This window comes from Phoenix dactylifera, unplaced genomic scaffold (assembly GCF_009389715.1).
Source record: "Phoenix dactylifera cultivar Barhee BC4 unplaced genomic scaffold, palm_55x_up_171113_PBpolish2nd_filt_p 000988F, whole genome shotgun sequence".
Classification (NCBI taxonomy): domain Eukaryota; kingdom Viridiplantae; phylum Streptophyta; class Magnoliopsida; order Arecales; family Arecaceae; genus Phoenix; species Phoenix dactylifera.
In genome coordinates this window covers 63,903-85,703 of record NW_024068343.1, presented here as the reverse complement: position 1 = coordinate 85,703, position 21,801 = coordinate 63,903, and the positions used below count along the sequence as shown (strand labels likewise).

At 38.9% G+C, this 21,801-nt stretch overlaps 1 protein-coding gene and 1 pseudogene across 1 annotated transcript; one reads left to right on the top strand and one right to left on the bottom strand.

Moving 5' to 3' along the window:
* Positions 1 to 647: 647 nt before the first annotated feature.
* Positions 648 to 745, top strand: LOC120107727 (annotated as a pseudogene).
* Positions 746 to 15,926: 15,181 nt separating this feature from the next.
* On the bottom strand, positions 15,927 to 21,177 carry LOC103699545. The gene is made up of 5 exons (XM_039121152.1): positions 20,336 to 21,177; positions 17,258 to 17,337; positions 16,851 to 17,115; positions 16,479 to 16,761; positions 15,927 to 16,306 (listed from the first exon to the last, which is right to left on the bottom strand). The coding sequence occupies exons 1-4, from the start codon at positions 21,060 to 21,062 to the stop codon at positions 16,493 to 16,495; spliced, it is 1,341 nt and encodes a 446-aa protein (XP_038977080.1). The 5' UTR covers positions 21,063 to 21,177; the 3' UTR covers positions 15,927 to 16,306; positions 16,479 to 16,492.
* Positions 21,178 to 21,801: the final 624 nt, after the last annotated feature.

Sequence of the window (21,801 nt, the reverse complement as noted above, 5' to 3'; positions counted from 1 at the left end):
AATTCATCATTGATTTTAGCTTGACCTTGCATGAAAGATTGCAAAGTTTCTTCGAGACTGGATTTTTGAGGGGGTGCGTGTGCATAATGTGGTTGCGGAGGTGGAGGAGTTGGGTTATATACTTGTTGAGGTTGGTCATTCCTCCACCTGAGATTTGGATGGTTCTTCCATCCAGGGTTGTAAGTACCCGAAAAAGGATTATTGAAAGATTTTTGATAGGTATTCATAACATTGGCCTGATCGTGCAAGACTTCCTTGAATGCGGGTATTGTGGGGCAATCAGTGATGAGATGGCCAGGCATCTCGCAAATCCTACAACACTCGCTGTTATGTTCTACGGTCTTGACGGGTTCAATCCTTTTAAGTTCAATTTCCTCTACCTTCCTAGTAAGCGCTGCCATTTTAGCCTGAATATCATCCTGAGTACTAAGGTTGTAAAGGCCCCCGTGTGGAATGCTAGTAGGCTTAGGCAAAGGTTTATTCACTCTATCCCCTGTATCCCATAATTGTGCAGTCTCGAGTCTAAATAGTCCCATGCCTCATCAGGTTGCTTTTCCAGAAATAGACCATTGCACATAGTCTCTATAAATTGTTTCAACTGTGGAGACAACCCTTCGTAAAAGAAACTAATGGTTCTCCATGTTTCAAACCCATGATGAGGACAAGAGAGAAGCAAATCTTTAAATCTCTCCCAGCATTCATAAAATGTTTCATGGTCTTTTTGTTGGAAATTACTAATGTGCCTTTTCAAAAAGTTAGTCCTTTGTGCGGGAAAGAATTTTTTCAAGAATTCTCTTTACATATCATGCCATGTTCCTAGCGATCTAGGTCTCAAGGAGTTCAGCCATGTTTTGGCTTTATTCTTTAAGAAAAAAGGAAACAAGGTCAATTTAAGGACGTCTTCCGATACATTTGGCACTCTAAATGTGATGCTAATTTCTTCAAAATCCTTAAGATGAAGATAAAGGTTCTCGGATTCCATCCCATGATACTTGGGCAGCAATTGAATTACTCCTGGTTTGATTTCAAAGTGTCCTACATTTTCAGGAATAATCATGCATGAAGGTTGACTAGTCCTAGTGGGATGTAAGTATTGTCGAAGTGTCATAACTGGGGGTCTACCTTCATCACCATGGTGACTTCCTACATCATCAGGAAAATTTGCCATCTCACAAGGTGTGAGATACTGCGAAGGAATTTCAAGGATGTGTCCTAAGGGATGATCTAAAGTTGTACGACTTAATCGACCGGTGTCATCCCTATTCCAACCTAGCATACAAAATTTAATTAATTTTTTTATGTTTTTTTAAAAAAAATAAATATAAATATAAGTACCAACTAAAGATACCCTAAAACTACACCCTAAAATAAAAATCTATTCACAATCAAACATGCAACTAAACATTACACCTCAATTTCTAATGTTTTTCTTAAATTTCTAGACAGCTCCTAACTGGTTTGAAGAGGGCACCTAAGCCTCCAATCCGGTCTAATGAACCGAGTTGACCAGGTAAGCTTCCAGGTAAGTGGAGGGGTCACGGTGCGTTCGCAAAGGTCCCACTTAAAACCCACTTGCCTCGAACAGATGAACTGTCTCCCTTATAGGGACAAAGCTTGCCTAGACATCAACTAAGCCACAGAGCAAAATTGGTGCAACTTTCGGTGGTCTTCGTCCTATTCAGCTCGAATGTCCTTAGGGGCAAACGTCTAGTTGATTTTAATTAAGCTTAGGATATTTATGCAATGGGGTGATTTTTGGGCTAAGGACGAGTGATGAAATTCCGACCTTATCTTTTTAAATGGGTTCAGCCCTTAGAATATTTTATGTTGATGCCTTATACTATATGCAACAATCAATAGATTTTTTTTTTTAATGTTTTATGACATGACATTAAATTTCATTGAATAGGTGATCAAGCAAATTATTTATTTTTTTTAAAAAAATTTTATGAGTTGAAGTTTGAAATTTGAAATTTTAGGTTTTTCCTCTCTTTTCTTAAAGTTTTTTTTTCTTAAATTTTCAATTAGCAACAAGGGTTAATGAGATATGATAACAATAAAATTCTGATTCTAAAACAATTATATACAGAAAATTCAAAACAGAAAGCAGCAAGGTTTCGTATTAATATAATGGTCTTAAAAGTTTCAGAATGTCAATCAGACCGTTCCGATGAAAGAAACACAGGTCCTGCACCTGACGCCCAAATTTGAGTTCAATCAGACGGTTAATTTCTTTGATATCAGAGTTTGATGCAGACTGTGCAGGGAATAAAAAAACAGCAGTAAAGATTTTTTTTGTTTTTCGAAAGAAAAAGACTAACTACTAAAGTATTAATTAAATCTAAAATTATACTAATAAATAAGCCGATCCCCGGCAACGGCGCCAAAAACTTGATGCAAAAATAAAATTGTTCTCCCAAGTGCAGGAGAATCGCACAAGTAGTAAATTCTCGGGAGTCCGAGGTCGAATCCTCAGGGAACGAAATATATATGAGATTATTTAATATAATTTTAGATTAATTAATTCAATAAATTTGTGGATTAAAATTATGTTTTTATTTTCAAAAATTAAAATCGGAGAACAATATAGCAATAAACAAAGTTTAATAAAATAAAGATGGTAGGGATCTGGAATCCCCCTTGACGATATTGCATTCAAGAAATAAACTCTATGGTTCTTGATTAAAAATGAATGGTAGGATAGATCTAATCATGGTATATGTTTCATGAACATATGAACTCAATTTTTAAGCATTCGTCGTGCTTTCTACGTCTACGACGAATCAAATACTAAAGCAATCCATATATCAATAATCATAATCCATTAAAGAGCTATCTACGAAATAACTATGCATGGATCAAAAACATATCAGTAAATACAATTCATTCACGGCAAAAGTTTAGAGTTTACTTCAAAGAGCAATACATCAAAGGTTCCTCCATCTCCCTTCCTAAGAAATCAGCCACTCATTTTAAAAATGAGTCCCCCTTTCATTCTCCCCTTTTCCTTTCTTTCTTTTCTTTTCGGAAACAGGGGAGGCCCTGTTTCCCTTTCTTTTTTTTTTCCTTTTGACAGAGGGCCTCCTCTGTTTTTCGAATGAGGGATTGAGGCTCTGTTCTTTTTTTTACAAATCCCTTCCCCTCCAGCCGAGAAGAGAGCTCCTTATATCTCCCAGTGGACCCCCTGATCACACGGGATGCTCCTCTCGTGTTGGCTGCCGAGTATCCCGGACGCGGAGAGGCTCAACCAAGATTGGAGAGGCAGAAGAAGCGGGCGGACGCATGTGACACGGGCTCGGCTGAAGCACGGATGGACGCGTGGACTGCGAGGAAGATGCTGGGGCTGGATCGTTAGGGATCCGAGAGGAGCTGGAATGTGGAAGCTTTGGAATGCATCACGGGATTTGCTGTGAACGCGGACGAGATCTAATCGTGAATGGAAGGATGAACGCGTGGATCCGGAAGAATCGGATGCGGGAAGGCTTCACGGACGTGGCTGGAAGGCTGATCGCATGAGGCCGCTAAGATGCTCTGTGAACGTGTGGGATCTGGTAGAAGGGCCTTGGATGCATGGGAGAAAGATCCGGGAGCGTGTGATCTTGCTGTGACGCTGGAATGGAGATGCTCGGGATCGGAAGGAGGTTTGGAGCTGGGATCACGGTTGCTGGGAACTCGGGGGAGCTGGTTCACGGACGTGGCATGTTAGGAAGCGCGGACGAAATCTGATCGCGAACGGAAGGAGGTTTGGAGCTGGGATGCGGACTCGGACAAACGTGGCATGCTGGGACGCGCTGTGAACTGGGAGAACCTGGATCGTTGGAGATTCAAGAGGAGCTAGGATGCGTGGACTGCGAGGAAGACGGAAGAGCTGGGATGCGTACGCTGAGATCACGGACGCGGGATGTCTGGGAGAGGCTGGATCGCGGTGGATTTTGCACGCGGACGGCCGGAAGGAGCGTGGACGCGGAAGACTGGGATGCACGCGTGGACTTGTGAGGATCTGGATGGCATGCGGAGATGCTCGCAGATGATGGCTGCACGCGGACGCTGAGATTCGTATGCTCTATTTTGGGAAGAAACAAGGAAAGAGGCAGACATGGCTGGGAGATGTTTCATGGGATGCTGAATGGCTGGGCTTCATCGTTGGAGCTGGGAGAAAGGCTGATCACGGCATGATTCGATCACGGATCGTAAGACGCAGACGGGTCTTGAGAGGGTTGATGCGGCTCACGGACGCGGCAAGGATGCTGAGGTGCTTGCGAACGGCTGAATTTGGGCTCTGTTCTGCAGCTGGGAAGAGATGAATTTATATAATGATAAAAATTATAATAAGTGCTAAGGATAAAATATTTAATCATGTAAATGTTAACACCTATTATTTATCATTATTTTGCTAGCATTAGGCTAAGTTAATTGGTACTTAGATCGCACTTTTGTGCTCTCATCTGACTTCCTATGAAATGGTCTGTGAGATACGGGGCTGAAGTCGGCAGCCCCAGCCGACTTCAACCCCATTCCCCTTTTGGAAAGGGCCAGAGCAGGGGATCGCAGACGCGATCCCCTCCGGCTTCTTCGGGTGCAGCGAGGGCGGGGCGCCGCGGGCGTTACGCGGCAGCCCCACGGTCGTTCCGCGGCCACACGAGCGGCCGTTGATTTCGCCCCACCGCCGCAATTTTTGCGGTGGAGAGCCGTTGAAATAGGGTTATAAAACCCCCCTTTCCTCCTCCCTTGGATCCTCCACCGAGCACCTTCTCTCCTCCCCCCTCTCTTCCCTACTTCTCCTTCTTCTCCGGTGACCGCGTGCGCCCCTTCAATCGAGTTCAGCCACCCCGGGAGCCAAGCTCCTTTGATTTTCTTATTTCCTTATTTTTTCGATCTAGTTTGGCTGTTAGAAACCCCACCGCTGTCGCCGCTGCTAGCTGCCAGATCAAGCCACCTACGACCGGAATCCGCCGCCTCCGTCGACTGCCGGTAAGCCCCTTCTTTTTCAATTTTTTTCGTTGCTAAACATCCTCGAGTTCTTCCCTTTGTTTTGGCCCCAAACCGAGACCATGCTCGGTTGTCTTCATGCTTGTAGCCGCAGTGACCGCCGGCCACCACTGTGGTCGGCTGGCCGTCGACCGGGCGACGGCCCCCGGCCGCCTAGGCTGGCCACCCAGGCCGACCACCCTGCCTATCCCACTTCCTCTCCTGTTCTCCCATCTTCCATCTCCATGGGGAGCTCAGTAGGGAAGAAGGCCTATGTGGGCCAAACTGGGCCAAGCTTGGGCCCAGTTCACTGTTGGCCCAACTTGGGCCCAGTTGAAACCCGAACCCAAAATCTGGAATCCGAACTCGAAACCCGGAAACTCGGAAACCCAGAAATCCAAATCCGAAATCCGAAATCCAAAATCCGAAACCCAAAATCCGAAACCCAGTAGTATTATTTTTGATCTGAAATTAACAAAAAAATTAATTAAATATAACAGGTGAACCCGATCTGCCTACCTGAAGTAGGAGTTAAGCGAGAAGAGGCAAGTAACTTAATGCTTCAAAGTGCATTTTTCAAATTATTTAGTAAAATAACTATCAATGGATTAAATTTTGAAATATGATTTGCATTTAGTAAAATGGGTCTGGCATGTTTAAATTTCATCTGAAAATTTTGTTATATGCTCTAAAATCCGTAAACTATGACTAGGTAATTTATGAAATCTGTTTATATATATATATATATATATATATATATGCATTTTCAGCATGGCTATGATCTGTTCTGTTCTGTTTTGGCCCCGCCAATGAGGATTATACGTTGGACCTGTCGACTTGTAATTTGTGAGGAACCGATTTCGACACCGCGCCACCGGTAATTAGAATAGTGGTTTCTGGACACCGTTGCCACCGGTGACTAACAATAGTAGTTTCTGGTACTCTATGCAACCATGCCACTGGGTTACGTGGCTGTAGCCTATTATGTTGAGAATCTGGTATCAGAGTTTTTGAAAAAATAATAATAAGTTTTGAAAACAGTAAAACGAAATTATTTATGATTTATTTCATACATTATCCTGTATTTTGATTTGATATGCTCTGACCCCACTTTGGGGTATTTGTTGCTTACTGGGCTAGTGTAGCTCATTATTTTATTTTCTCTATTTTTCAGATCCAGAGGCTTGATCGCACGGGATTGGGGAGTGCGTTAGATTTTCCGACGATTTCTTCAGTTATCGGTCCTTTAGTTAGATTAGCTTGGACACTTGAATTATGCTGGCATATGCTATTTTGAAGACTGCTTTTGACCAACTTAAATATTTATGTCATCTTTAAACATATGTAATTTCTTCGATAAAATCAGCTGCCTTGCACACCTGTGTGGCCCGCCGTGCGGGCGTGCGGCATCTGCCGCGTTCCGGGCTCGGGGCGTGACAGATTTAGTGGTATCAAAGCTCAGGTTTTAGATTCCTAGGGATTGTGTTTGAAATAGTCAGACGGAGCTTAAGTTTTAGGATCTTTAGAATTCATCGAAAAGTTTAAGAGATGGGTAGACATTAGGCCATTAGACGAAGGTATTTATTTGCTTTTGTTATTGATAAATTTGTGTTATTGTATCAGAATTTTGAAATGCTAAAATTAGAATGCAACCTAATTATGGTCGTAACTGAAGTGTGAATAAGCTATTCGAAGAGTTTTCTTGGTAGAGCCATTTGTATTTCAAGTTATGATGAATTAGATTTTGACTAAATTAAGTGAAGGAATATTAATCATGGGATATTATTGTGCAATGTAATTATTTTGGAAGTTTAACTTGATATCATGCACTGTGGATATTGCTTCTAGTAGAAGTTAATTATTTTGGTGGTAAATTAAGGTTCATTTATAAAAAGATGTTTAAAGCTTGGACCAGAAAATATTCTTCGAGGATGGAAATCTGTATGTGGATCATATACGAAACTCTTGTGTAGATAGAAAACATATTTGGGATGCAATTCTAGAATTTTTCTTTGGCTTTACCTAGAATTTGAAATTTTAGATCTTTTCAAATTACAATGCAGATTGATATTTTAATTGGAAGTGATTTAGTAAATTATAAGAATATTGGTTGTTTGAATTATTTTAAGCTGGTCAGCGATATTAACTTTGTGATTTGGAAATAGTTTCTAATGGTTTTCCTTATTAAGGAGAATTTCAATTGTCAAAGAAAAGAATAGTATTTTTGATTTTGACTGATATGGATATCATAGTGTCATTAGTGTAGGTACTTCTATCTATTATGCAAAAAAAAAAATTGTTGGAAAGTATAGTATTTTGATTTTGATCGATATGGATATCATTGTGTTATTAGTAAATTCTCTAAGTCCAGTAGATTTACAAGATCTCGAAATGTTTGAAGTATTATAAATAAAAATATTTTACTTATTTGAGGAGTTGATCTCAATGTAAAAACATAGAGCATATATCTTAGTAGAATTTCTTGTAAATCTTTAAACCAAATTATTAGATTCTTGTGAGTTAAATATTTATAAATCAAGGCCATAAGTTGATTATGGATTTTGTATCATCATATGTGAAATGCAAGTGGGATTTCATGAGAGGCCCAAATAATTTTAGCCTAAAAGAAAAGATTCGGGATGATTAAGTAGGCTCCTGAGTAAGTTAATCTAGAATCTTTTAATTATCGAAGCTTAGAATAAATATCAACTTGTATAATGGAATTGTCAAAGGAAACTAGAATTGGCTTAGTTCAAATTTGGATCTAGAATATGATTACTTGATCATATGATGGTACAAATACGGCAACTATCTCAAGGGTTAATCATGACCTAGTGTACTTGGAAAGCAAGGATAAAATTTTGCTTGGATATTATAAAAAAAAATGTTGATGATCTAGGATCATTAAGAAATTTTGGAAAATATTGATCAGAGTTGCACAACGAAAGTATGATGGACTGAGTCAATTTAAACTGGTCAAAAATATTGACTGTGTTATGTGAAAGACTATGTTGTTCAATAATGAAAGATTTTGTTAATAAGGGAAGGTGAATACTATTAATTCTCAGGTCAATCATGATATGATTATATTATTTCTTGGATAGACTTTGCTATTTTTGGGTATGCTAAGAAAAAATTGAGTATATCATGACCAGGATTGGTTGATTATTAATTAAATACAGACTAATTTGTTAAGTATCTAAATAAACCATGCATTATTTGCTCCCATATTATGATTTATAAGTTCAAGTTAAAAGCTTTGTGGCATATTGAATCATGGTATTAATACTTTGCCTTCTTAGACTTGCTTTTGTTATTTGATGCAAATCATTTTTGAGATAGCTCGTTGCTATCTAATGATCATCAGTACATGTTCATTTTGTGAATCATACTCTTAGCAATATAATGATTTGACTCTAAGGTTGGTTATTCTCCTTTGAGGGATCAGCACACTACCATGATAAGTGTATGAGATCTATTTCATTTCAAATTCTATCCCAAACACAACTAATATTAATCAATTCTATTGTGAATTGATCCTAATCCGATCTCGAGTGAATATGCATCAAGATGATAATTTCAATATGAGATTTTAGTTAGTCACTTATCTAGTGCTATCCTTACGAGTCTATATGAAATTTTTGATAATTGATCCAAAGTTATCTATCACACTACTTTTGATCGAGAAGAATGAGATCTTGGATTTATATTACTCAATGAGCTGAGCATCTTTAAATTTGAAAGGCATAGATCTCTCAAATTTCGAGGAAGAAATTTTTTAGGGGGGGAGAGAATGTGAGATACGGGGCTGAAGTCGGCAGCCCCAGCCGACTTCAGCCCCATTCCCCTTTTGGAAGGGGCTAGAGTAGGGGATCGCAGATGCGATCCCCTCCGGCTTCTTCGGGCACAGCGAGGGCGGGGTGCCGCGGGCGTTACGCGGCAGCCCCGTGGTTGTTCCGCGGCCACCCTACGGCCGCACGAGCGGCCGTTGATTTCGCCTCACTACCATGATTTTCACAGCGGGGAGCCGTTGAAGTGGGGTTATAAAACCCCCCTTTCCTCCTCCCTTGGATCCTCCACCGAGCACCTTCTCTCCTCCCCCCTCTCTTCCCTGCTTCTCCTTCTTCTCCGGTGACCGCATGCGCCACTTCAATCGAGTTCAGCCACCCCGAGAGCCAAGCTCCTTTGATTTTCTTATTCCCCTATTTTTTTGATCTAGTTTGGCCATTGGAAACCCCACCGCCGTCGCCGCTGCTAGCTGCCGGATCGAGCCACCTGCGGCCGGGATCCACCGCCTTCGTCGACCGCCGATAAGCCCCTTCTTTTTCTCTTTATTCTGTTGCTAAACATCCTTGAGTTCTTCCCTTTGTTTTGGCCCCAAACCGAGACCATGCTCGGTTGTCTTCATGCCCGTTGCCACAGCGACCGCCGGCCACCACTGTGGTCGGTTGGCCGTCGACCGGGCGACGGCCCCCGACAGCCTAGGCTGGCCACCTAGGCCGACCACCCTGCTGATCCCCCTTCCTCTCCTGTTCTCCCATCTCCCCTGTCCATGGAGAGCTCGGTGAGGAAGAAGGCCCATGTGGGCCGAACTGGGCCAAGCTTGGGCCCGATTCACTGTGGGCCCAACTTGAGCCCAGTTGAAACCCGAACCCAAAATCTGGAATCCAAACCCGAAACCCGGAAACTCGGAAATCCGAAACCCAAAATCCAAAATTCGAAACCCAAAATCCGAAACCCGAAACCCAATAATATTATTTTTGATCTAAAATTAATAAAGAAATTAATTAAATGTAACAGGTGAACCCGATCCGCCTACCTGAAGTAGGAGTTAAGCGAGAAGAGGTAAGTAACTTAATGCTTCAAAGTGCATTTTTCAAATTATTTAATAAAATAACTATCAGTGGATTAAATTTCGAAATATGATTTGCATTTAGTAAAATGGGTCTGGCATGTTTAAATTTCATCTGAAAATTTTGTTATATGCTCTTAAATTCGTAAACTATGACTGGTTAATTTATGAAATATGTTTATATATATATGCATTCTCAGCATGGCTATGATCTATTCTGTTCTGTTCTGGCCCCGCCAATGGAGATTATACGTTGGACCTGTCGACTTGTAATCTGTGAGGAATCGGTTTCGACACCACACCATCGGTGATTAGAATAGTGGTTTCTGGACACCGTTGCCACCGGTGACTAACAATAGTGGTTTCTGGTACTCTGTGCAACCCATGCCACTGGGTTACGTGACCGTAGCCTATTATGTTGAGAATCTGGTATCAGAGTTTTTGAAAAAATAATAATAAGTTTTGAAAACAGTAAAACGATGTTATTTATGATTTATTCCATACATTATCCTATATTTTGATTTGATATGCTCTGACCCCGCTTTGGGGTATTTGTTGCTTACTGGGCTAGTGTAGCTCATTATTTTATTTTTTCTGTTTTTCAAATCCAGAGGCTTGATCGCACGGGATTGGGGAGTGCGTTAGATTTTCCGGCGATTCCTTCAGTTATGGGTCCTTTAGTTAGATTAGCTTGGACACTTGAATTATGCTGGCATATGCTATTTTGAAGACTGCTTTTGACCAACTTAAATATTTATGTCATCTTTAAACATATGTAATTTCTTCGATAGAATCAGCTGCCTTGCACGCATGTGCGGCCCGCCGTGCGGGCATGCGGCGTCTGCCGCGTTCTGGGCTCGGGGCGTGACATGGTCATATACTGCATTTTGTAAATTTGTTGATGGGATTTGTTCCATCCTTTGATTATATCTTCTTTCTCCTCTGCCTAACTCCTCTCCCATGTCCTTCCCAATCATATGGAGGATGTCAATATATATGAGGAAATCACGTGTCCAAACAGCCCAATAAATCAGTTATTTTTTCCTGTGAAATTTCTAATTTTTTATAGTTTATTCACTTATGTTTTCCTCCAGATTTACAAATTAGTGGTTTAAATATTTCCTAGCACCGGTCGCCATATAGGAGATAACACTCATAGCCATGCCCAAGACATGTACTTAGACCCCTGTTCTATTGTAGTATACCTTATTTCTGTTGAAAATTTATGTGGCACAAGTTGATTTTAATTACTTTTCCTTGAAATAGGTACTTATTTTCTGAATAAATAAATCAGTGCAAATCTAAGTTAGTTTGAGCCGCTGTACTTGAACCATGTTTTTCTTTTCCATATTGGTGATTGTCTCAACATGCATTCGTGTGCACTTTTATATGTCTTTTTAAAGTTTATTCTTGATTGCTAAATCCTCCTGTATTATGTTGTTGTTGCAGAACTAGATAAGCTACTAGAAGATGCACCCATCCCATTCATTATGCAACATGCAGTCAAGATATCCTCTATCTGCAAGAGAGTTTCATCATTGAACTTGCTCTTGAAGTCAATACAGAGGCGCATTGGTAACATAGATCGAATGCTTTCTACAGGTGTACCAAATGGTATTGACTGATCTTAACAACCTCTGCTAATTTTAGTCTTTATATATTACTGTGAAATATAGTATCAGTGAACAAAACCTTAAAATTTTCTTTTGCAGATAATGTCTCTCCTGATATAGTGGAAACATCAGCACTGACTTTGTGATTCTGCTATTCTCAATTCGTTGTTAGTACTTATTACTTAATCATAGCTTTATGATTAGATTTTTTTGGATGACTGAGTGTTAAACATGCACCTTCAAAATTACATATGCTAAACTACTAGTGAGACACAGTAATATGCAGAATTATGCTTTTACATATGCTGCGCCAGCCTTCACTGAGTATTCTCATATCTCGATAAAATAAGCAGTTAAGGTGCAGTATACTATCATTACAATATTTGTTTTTATTACCAGTGTATGCTGACAGGTATCATGCACTGTTTTGTTCCCTCTTTATAAGAAATTAGACACTACATGGTCTTTTTCATTTCAGTTTATCTGTCAGATGTTTGTAACTGAATTTCTAGGGTCCAAAGCCATTTCTTTTTTAATATGCATCTGATTAAGCAAAGTGTTCAGAGGAGATTTAATTCTTTCATCTAAACACAGTTTTAGTTTAAATGCAATGATGTGATTCTGAGTGATCACAGGGATGCTTTGGTTTAGTCCAGTTACCTGAGAATAAACCAAAGAATTTTTTGTGTATCTACCAGCAGCTTTTTTCCATGGCATTAATGTTGTAGGTGATGTTCATCTAAGCTTTTCTCTATGTTCTACCTTTGACTAAGTGTTCAGAATAAAAGTTAATTTTAGCTGGACTTGAGAACCCATTCTAAATTAATACTTCACAAATAAATCTATGGGATGTTTATATGAGAAGAAAATTATGTTTTTGCCAACCTGGACAAAGACCTTGGATGCGCATGAGTCCGTTTTCGGTATCTGAAAGTTGCTGTACAGGAAAATAATGTAGACAAGATTCTGAAAAGATTGCCATAACTTTATCACTTTATATTGCATAGGTAAGATCCCCAGCCGATAAAAGTCCTCTTAGGTGCTGCTCACAAGACCTTTGGGATTATGGAACCTTGCGGTACGAAGTAACGTTCTTGTAGCTTGCCATGATATTTGATTTACCATAAAGGATATGGCATGAAGCGGATGAATATTAGAATCCTTTATTTTTTTAATAAAATAAAGAGATTACAAATTTACAATTGCAGTAGATCGATATGTAGTTCTGGGTTTTGGTAGAAATCATATCTACTTCTAAGCTGCTTATCCAATTTATTACTGATTTCTAGGTTTAGGTCCCATGATATCTGAGCTGCATACTTCAAATTGATCCAGTTGACTTCCATGTTATTCTATATGACAAGGAAAGTATAATTCAAGTGGATGGCGAGAACTGTTAATGCATAATGTGCTCACATACAGAAATCCATATAATGTCTTCCTTTGTTATCACTTTTAATCGATTGTAATCCATTTTGTCCCATTCTCTGGAGGAGGAATTTCCCACTCTCCGCCCTCTTTTATTTCATAGGAAAGGGAAGGAGATCCACTTGCACTATAATTATCCAGGTCTGAATACTGAGAATGCAACATCCAAGACTCGAACCCAGAAGCTCAGAGAGGTGTGGCCATTGGGATAAGCCCCAGTTCCCTGATTCACGAGGAAGAATTTGTCTTCAATCTTCAGATTGATGGTGACCTTGTTTATGTAGCAGTAGCAGAAATATATTTCATGAAGGAATAACACAGTAAATTTATTCAAGCTTTAGCTGGAAAGGTTAAAAGAAAAACTAGTCTATTGTCCAGGGAATTCAGATCAGATTATTCTCATTCAGTTTAGTTTTATATTTTTGGAGAATGAGCGTATAAGTTCTTTTTCTTTTATTAAGTGTTTTAGTACTATTGGAATGTAACTATGCTTGTAAACTGCAGACAGTTCTTGTATTTGTCGTTACTAGTGAATAGTTTTAGTACTTGGAATGCAAACTAATATGCCCATGGGTGTCTCCTCTCTATAAAAACAAGCAAAAATGGTTTTGTTGAACATGGATGTTGGTTGTAGATGTAAGATGTGTTTTGTGAGGATGAAAAGGAGGTGATGAAGCTCGATATTGCGCGACGGGGTGTTTCGAAGAGCTTCTGTTGTTATTTTGATTGCTAAAATTTATTAGAAGGTGGATGCCTTTCTATCATGATATAGACTTGGCCCTTCAGCTTTGAGTACAGAAGGTTCTCATCAGTTCATATAGATTGGTGCTATGCAAAATAATACTATGCAATAAGCAAGCCTTGGCATATCCATAATTTAGTCAAGAATGTCCAAGGCAAGAAGAAGGAACACCTGCTATTTTTTTTTTCCTATAGAAAACTCAATTAAGGCTGCTAATTAGATTTCAAGGTATATATATGTTAGGATAATGGAGGGAATAATGTATTGAGACGATCCTTAGGGTAGAGAGATGCAATCATGTTGATGGTTGAATGAAATAACCTATGGGCTCATATTACCCAAGGAAAAGAGGCTATGATCTCCCCAATAGTTCATATAGCTGTTTCATTCCTATTCATGGTTATGATGTTCAATATTCAAATAGCAGAAATTTACGAAGTATTGCGCTATTTACCAGTGTGATATTATTTGACCGATCCTTTGGTAGGAAATGTTTTTTATTTTAGATAATGAGGCGAGCCTATATAACAATCAAATGTGTGCATGTCCCAACCGGGTTCTCATGAAAGTTCAAACCGGCACATTGCAGGAGTTTGGCTACAGCCATCTTGAGATCACTTGATTAATGAGCAAGAGCAACAAGGGTGGGACACGAGCGATGCTTGTGAGAAATGCCTGGGTAGAGTTGGCCCAAGGGAAGGGGAAAAGAAGAGTTGTTCTTGGCTCTCTGGATAAAAAACCGAAGGCATGATCGCTCTGAAAAGAGAAAAAAGCTGTAAAATAAAATCAGAGGTGGTAACTCAGTCTTTTAATGAATAACAATTGCAGCATACTTCTTTTAATCGAGTGAAAGTAGTGAAACTAAAATTAGTAATTGCCTTGATGAACCCTAACTTTATCCAATCAGTCTTTCAATTGGTGAAAAGATGATACTGCAAATGGTGACCTAAACAATTTTCCTGAAGCAATGCAAGCATGAGATAAATCGCATGCTGCAAGGTTCCACGCAGATGCATAATTCTATTTGTATGATACGGAGACAGATGACAATTTGAGAACTTATTTGGAGTTTGAATTAAATGGTAGAAATATTATTTGGACCAAAATGTTTCTCGTAAAATGTAACAACTCAGGACCTTATCCAAAATGGCTATCCGAAAGATATTATTTGAGTTCCTTGATTCTATATAAGTACCCAAGATCTACCCAGTGAATAATCGATGTGGGACTAAACACACGCCCACACAGGTCCTCACATACTCCTCCGTTCAAACCTTAACGTCCCCGTCAGCTTAAGGATTCAAATTCATTCAAAATCTAATTACAAACACCACGATCGGCTCGTGGTCAACCCCAATGGATCCGTGCTATAGTGTCCTCCTAGTCCACATAGGTTATGGGCTGGGTCCGCTCTGATACCATTTGTAACAACTCAGGATCTCACCCAAAATGGCTAGCTGGAAGGTATTATTTGGGTTCCTTGATCTCGTATAAGTACCCAAGATCTGTCCAGCGAATCACCGATGTGGGACTAAACACACGCCCGCACAGATCCTCACATAAAATATGATGTTTTCGCTTTTTGGCAGAATAAAATGCGATATCTTTGATTCTATAAAACGGCTTATTGACAATGGAATGGATAGAAGATTAACCAATGACCTAGAATTATTATCTTTCTTAGTCAATAATTGGAACATACTTTGCTCTCCAAACAAAATTTAGAAGTGATTCCTTTTGATGCAGAACTAAAACACTACCCCTTGTAGGCAAAAGTTGCACCGACCAAAGTCGCTATGATCATTTTGATCAATGTGCATTCGTGAACCGAAGGTGCTACTGCAGAGTGTTTCATTTCTTCTCTCTTCCTGAAAATAGTGCTGAAAATGAACTCAGTTGAGCCAGTCAAAGTTTGGCTAGAGCTTTATGAGATCAGCTATGCGTGTAGGTTTTGTTCATGAGTTGCCTGGGTAATTTCTTCTGAGACCCAGTAGGATATTGACCGCCATGAGAGCAGAACATGACCTTATCATTTGGTGAAGAGTACTAGGATTCCTGAACTTGCCAAAATGTAAGATGTAAGAATAAAGTTTAGTATGAAAATTTTCAAAATGCATATATAACTGAATCTGTTGAAACCAAAACCGTTGCATGCAACGAATATAAACTAATCCTTAGGATGGACCTCGTTGAGGTGGCCAAGCTCATCCAATCTTGTATCTTGGACTAGTATCTTAATGAAAAGCACCATAAATGGACTTTAAAAATCAAAATTATCATTTTGCATGCTAATTAATGTGCTCTTCATCCATAAAAAACTGAATTTTTGAACATACACACTATGAATTTAATAAGGAAAGGAATGCTTATAGTTGGGCCCATAGTTTAGAAGTTAGGAACCCATAGTTACAAACACAGCTGCAACAGCTCTACACTTTCAAAACAATAAATGAATAAAAAAATTCAGAAGTTTCAATAGATGATGATTTTAACTTTCTTTGTACACTGTAAATTAAATATCAAACTACTTTTCAATCTTCAGAGCACACTTCAAGCTTCTGATGCAGAGGTCCCACTGATCTCGTTTTCGCATCTGAATAGAAGGAAGAAATCTTTCCTTGGTGTTCCATGCTCTGAAATTTTACTCCTCCATGATGGTGTTAAGACAAACTTTTCTTTCAAGGGGCAGGAGAACAAGACTTCCTGAAAACATATGAAGAACCAGTCATGCACATGAAAGAACGGTTTAGATGTGCCAATGTCAAGAAAGGAAAGTATATCTGAGAACAAGGACATCTTCTCTATCTAACATGTAGAGTAGAAGCCCTACAAAAACAATACAATAGCAGCAATAAGCAGAGTAGATATACAATACCTGGAGGTAACTACTCAGATGCGTGTGTAACCTTCTCCTCTCCAAAGTCCACCATTAGGAAGCGTTCTTTTGAAGAAAGATTTTCTATTAAGAGACCAGCTCTTTTTCAGTGCATACTTTCTTCTCCAAGCAGATATACGTGTGTAGAGAGATGGAAAGATGAAACAAAATAACAAAAGAAACAGTATCACTGCACAGACTATCATAACATTAATGAATCCATCTTTCAATTCAGGGTCCCTCTGATTTGTCCATGGAACACCTCCGACATTCATCCCAAATACTGCAGAAGAAAAATGAAAATATCAGCTACTATCGAAAGAAACCGGTAATTTAAACTTAGACTCTGATTTGTAGGGCAAGAAAACTTACTTCCAGTGACAATAGATAATGGAAGGAAGATCATCGAGAGGAAAGAAAGGTAGTAGAGCTTCCGGTTTATCTGTTCTGATTGCCAGCTATCAAGACCAGCCTGAACTGCTGTCACCCGATTCGTTATAAATCCCAAATTCTCTTTTAGCCTCCTAAGACGACCAATTAGTTCTTCAAGAGCAACAATGTCTTCACTTGCAAACCAACTTTTGGTTGCACACTTCTCTTTTACACGTGGAAAGACCTGCTCGCCATGAGAAACTACCTGCAGGGCGTTCATAAACACAACCAGAAGAGCTCAAAATTGAGACAGCATTGAATGACCAGCCAACTTGGACGACTAGGATTTAGAGTTAGCAAATAATATTTCCTATTCAAATTATGCTCGTGAGAAAGAAAAGAATAACCTGTAGAAGGTGCTGCAAATTCAGATGCATTTTGGGGAATCTTCTGTCATCCAACATTTGTTTCTTTAATGAGGAGCCACCTGCAGTGAAATAATCTCATTGTTTATTTATTTATTTTCCATAAACAATGGAAGCATTTAAGAATATGACTACTCTAGTAAATTATTTTACACGTCCTACTATGAGCTTGTGCTGTAGCTTTTAAAGCTACAGAAATTTATAAATGGCCAGTTCGACAAAATATAAGGCTGATTGACTACAAATGTCAATTGTTATTTCTCTCTGAGATTAATGGAAGTTTCCAAACACTCGAGTAATATCATAAAAAACTTTTCAACGAGTATGCAGTACATAACTGCTGATATACATACTCATGTGGGTTATACAAACTGATGATATTTTATGAGACACAGAAGATATATGGTATTGTTTCAATGGTATGAAATTGTATAAAGTTGTCCCAGCTTGATGGATGACCAAATTATTGGTCTGTAAACAAATTTGTTGAAAACAAACAAACATAAAACCCTTTTGGTGGAGGAAAATAAATTTCAGATAGAAGCATCTTTTCCAAGGAATGTTCTGCTTTCAGAAAGTCAATTATGTAATAAAAAAATGCAATCATAAAGTAATATGCTAAGCTCAAAAAATATACCTGCAGATTCCATCATTGAAAGCAATCCCTTTCAGTTACCAACTCAAACAGACATTTAAAGATGGGAAACAGGATATAGTATCACCAAATTGCGTTCACTTTCAATGGATGAAGATTGTGAAGAGTTGCGATAGCATGATGGATGAGCTCAACTATTGGAACTAATGTTTTAAAAGTTCAGTTTCTATCCTCTAAGTAGAGTTTCGATTCGGCTGTTTCAATGATTTTGGCAAATTTTGCTCTAAAAAAAGAAAAATAGCAAAATTTTATTCTAGATTACTGATTATATTTTGAGTTCTTTAGGGTTATTATTTGTGACTTTAGGTAGTTTCACGTTGAAAACTAAAGTTACTAACTGTGCAAAGCTTAACATGTTAGACATATTTGTACTTTCTCTAACATTTATAATATCTTATACTTTTCAGTAATTCTTGTAATTTCCCTCATTTTCCTGTTTTTTATATAATTTTTCATATTTTCTCTATTATGATTAACTTTTCCCAAAGCATATTTCATTTAATAACACAAACTAAGTAAGAATAAAACCATTTAAGTGCATTTGATTCCAAAAAGCTAGAGAAGACACCATCAAAATAAGAACATATTCTCTTTCACTACTTTAGCGGTTATATCATTTTATTCTAAAGAAGAGAAAAATTTCATTTGAATAAGAAAAAGAAACAAAGTAACACATGACACTTTATTAAGTAGTAAAGATACACATTAAATTAACAACTTGTGCACAATAATTACAAAACTTAGCCAAAAATAATATAAAATATACTATTAGATCCATAGATAAATGTGACATTCAATAATACTAACGAATTCCAGAAAATGTTAGAATTTTTTGAACATATAAACTTGTCAAACGAAAAAAAAAATAGTTTCAGTCAATTTTGGTTGAAACTGACTGAAACTGAAAATTTTGGTCCGTTTCAAATTGGTGTTGGGTAAAAAGGATTGTTTCAGCCGAAACTTCAAACCTTTTTTGGAACCTAAAAAGAATTATCGAAAAATTGAAGCCAGAATTTCCTAATTGGTGCAAGAAAGTAGGTCAGGGTGAATGTATTTTGTTCCATGAAAATGTTGAGTTCGTTCACTTTAAAGTCTATGATAAACAAAATCTAGTATCATATAACTCCACTATAGAGATCACTGCTTCGACAAAGCTACCATATGCCTACACTATAAAAATCACTGTCCCCAAATTCTCTTCCTTCCCTTGACTTTTTTTTGAATCCATAAACAAATTTTATTAATCTAGAACAATCCGAACTAAGCATCTAGTTGAAACAAATCCTAATTATTTTGGTATAAACTTGACAATTTATTTTATACATATTCTAGTGAAGCCAACAGTAAGTGTACTTATAGCACTAGTTCAGATTTATGAATCGCTTGCTTATAACCTTGTGGTTCACGATGATATCATTGGCATCCTGCTCACATGTGTTTTCCCATTCAACAGGCTTCTAGAAACTAACTTGTAATGTAATAAGCTCGTCCTTCTATCCCTACACTGGATCTTGTCTTAAGAGGCAACACGAAATATCTAATTTAAATGCTCTCCATGCCAAACTCAAGCAATATAGGGCTTCCTTTCAATAAATACACCACGTAATATACTGCAAAACATCCATACTTCAAGAAAATAACCTGCAACCCAATAATATATCCATAGTGTAAACTTCATACTCCTAAGTAATACCTTAAATATACATCTTGAAATAGTCCATCCACATGAACCAACCAGCAATGAAAGAAAATAAAAAGGTGTTTCCTATTATCAAAACATCCAGAGGAAGATGTGTCTCTGAGGAAATCTGAGTAGATATTTTCTCTCTTTTTTCTTGATGGAATAAATCTTTTCTTCAACAAATATTTAAACTTACACTAGACCCAACATGTGGTGATATGCATACTTATCACTTTTTTATTCTCAGATCTGAAATAAGTCTTCCATCATGAGGTGGCATCCTTTCTGATGGACTTGGTCCACTCTTAGAACTCCCTAAATTCTCATCTCCTTAAAATGTACGTCTATTTTCGCCAACACCACCAATGCAATTTTAATACGTCTTCCTTCTTTTCCAATACACACAACTTAGTTGATCTACCCTCTCAAATCCTCATTAATTTCATTCTAAACCTAAGAATACCTTTTCTCCAGGTCCAACTTCTCCCAATCCTCCACAAATTATTAACAAATTTTTATTTCTTATCCAACCAAGTTTTCCTAATCGTGTAACTTATGTCACAAGAATCATCAGTTTCTCAGAATACATCAAGAACAGTTACATCCAGTTAAATAGCAATTTGTAAACTAAGAATATGATTAAGCAGTAATTAGTAAGCACTAATCCAACAAAAAAAGAGAGAGAAATATTACATGAGCAAGATTTGTCAGGAACATGAATTACCTTTATCCAATTCGAGCTCCACAGAGTCCAATTCCATCTCCATCTTAGTCACTATATCCTGCATATGATCCAAATGTGTATCAATAATATGGACGACCAAATTCGACACCGTCTTCGGCACCGGGTTGTCGGCCTCCTCCGAGTGATTCATCGTCAACAAGAACTCCAGCACATGCTCCGGAATCACAAAACTCCCATTCGCTGCCTTCTCCCCATCGCCCCCGACGCTCGGAATCTCCGAAAGCAGCGACTGCCCCGTCGGCGAGAACCCGAGCCTCGGCACCCTCCCGAGCGACACCGTGACGACCGAGTTCTCCGTCACCCTCGCCGCAAGCCGGAGAGTGAAATTGCTCGCCGCCGGGCCCGGGGAGTTCACCCGGAAAACAAACGCGCCGTCGACGTGGCCGACGAAGGGGCCATTGCTAACTAAAGCGAGGATGTCGTGGAGCTTTAACGGCGGGCAGAGGACGTCGATGAGGTATTGAGCGAAGCCGGCTAGCTTCTGGTTCCCCTTGGGTAGCTCGACGTGGTACCAGTAGAACTCTTCGCCGTTGCCGCTGCCGTTGGCTTGTGTGAGGTCCCATTGTTTGGTGGTGTAGTTGCCGAGGCCGTCGAAGCGGTAGGCGCGCTGCTTGACGGCGCCGGGGAAGTGGGCGCGACGGAGACGCGCCTCTTTAGTGGTGGGAGTCGCATTGGAAGGCATGTACTCGCCGCCGGCAAGATCCATCGAAGAAGGAAGGGGAAGAGCGAGGGTTGGAAGCGGATCGGAGGAAGAGCCCGGGGGATTTGTTTGTTTATTAAATTGGAGTTTGTTACAACACGCGGTGAAGCACGGTTACAGATTGGAGACAGAGCCATTGTATGACTGGGGAGGGACTAGTTTTATCAGATATTAAAAAAGAGGTTCAGGTGGGAATTGACTCAGAGATAAAGGCTCCAACTCATCAACAAAAGAGGTCTTCCAGAGAAAATCTAGGTTCTAGAAAATCGTCAAGTATGGTTTTTTAGGGGTGCAAATGGTTTGGATTATACCGGATCATGAGTGATTCCGATCTAATCTGGTTTCTTGTTCGAATCTTAAATTTGCACCCAGATTCAATCTAATAGAAAATCGAGTCAGATTGGGTCGAATCCATGGCTACAATTTTGACCCAACGGATCATTTAGGTCGAGTCGGAACTGGTTAGGTCGGTTTGGGTCTATGTATAACTCGGTTCCAACCCAAAAAATTCGAATCCAGGACAGATCTATTTGTTTAGGTCCAGTTCATCAAAGGATTATCCAAGTGTAACAAATTTATCAAATCAATTGATTTTAGTATCATCCTAGTATCACTCAATCCCTTAAAAGCTTGTTCAACTAAAATTAAAATGGCACTGTCTAGGAAAAAATAATACACTTGAGAAAAATAATCCATCAGTTAGATTTCTTTTGTAAAGTGGATTCTTGGTAAATTAGCTAAATAA

Coding starts and splice junctions, on each gene's coding strand:
- LOC103699545 (XM_039121152.1), bottom strand. CDS start 21,062: ATGGATCTTGCCGGCGGCGAGTACATGCCTTCCAATGCGACTCCCACC. Junction 17,338..20,335: donor GGAGCTCGAATTGGATAAAG/GTAATTCATGTT, acceptor ATTTCACTGCAG/GTGGCTCCTCATTAAAGAAA. Junction 16,762..16,850: donor ATTATCTATTGTCACTGGAA/GTAAGTTTTCTT, acceptor TTTCTTCTGCAG/TATTTGGGATGAATGTCGGA.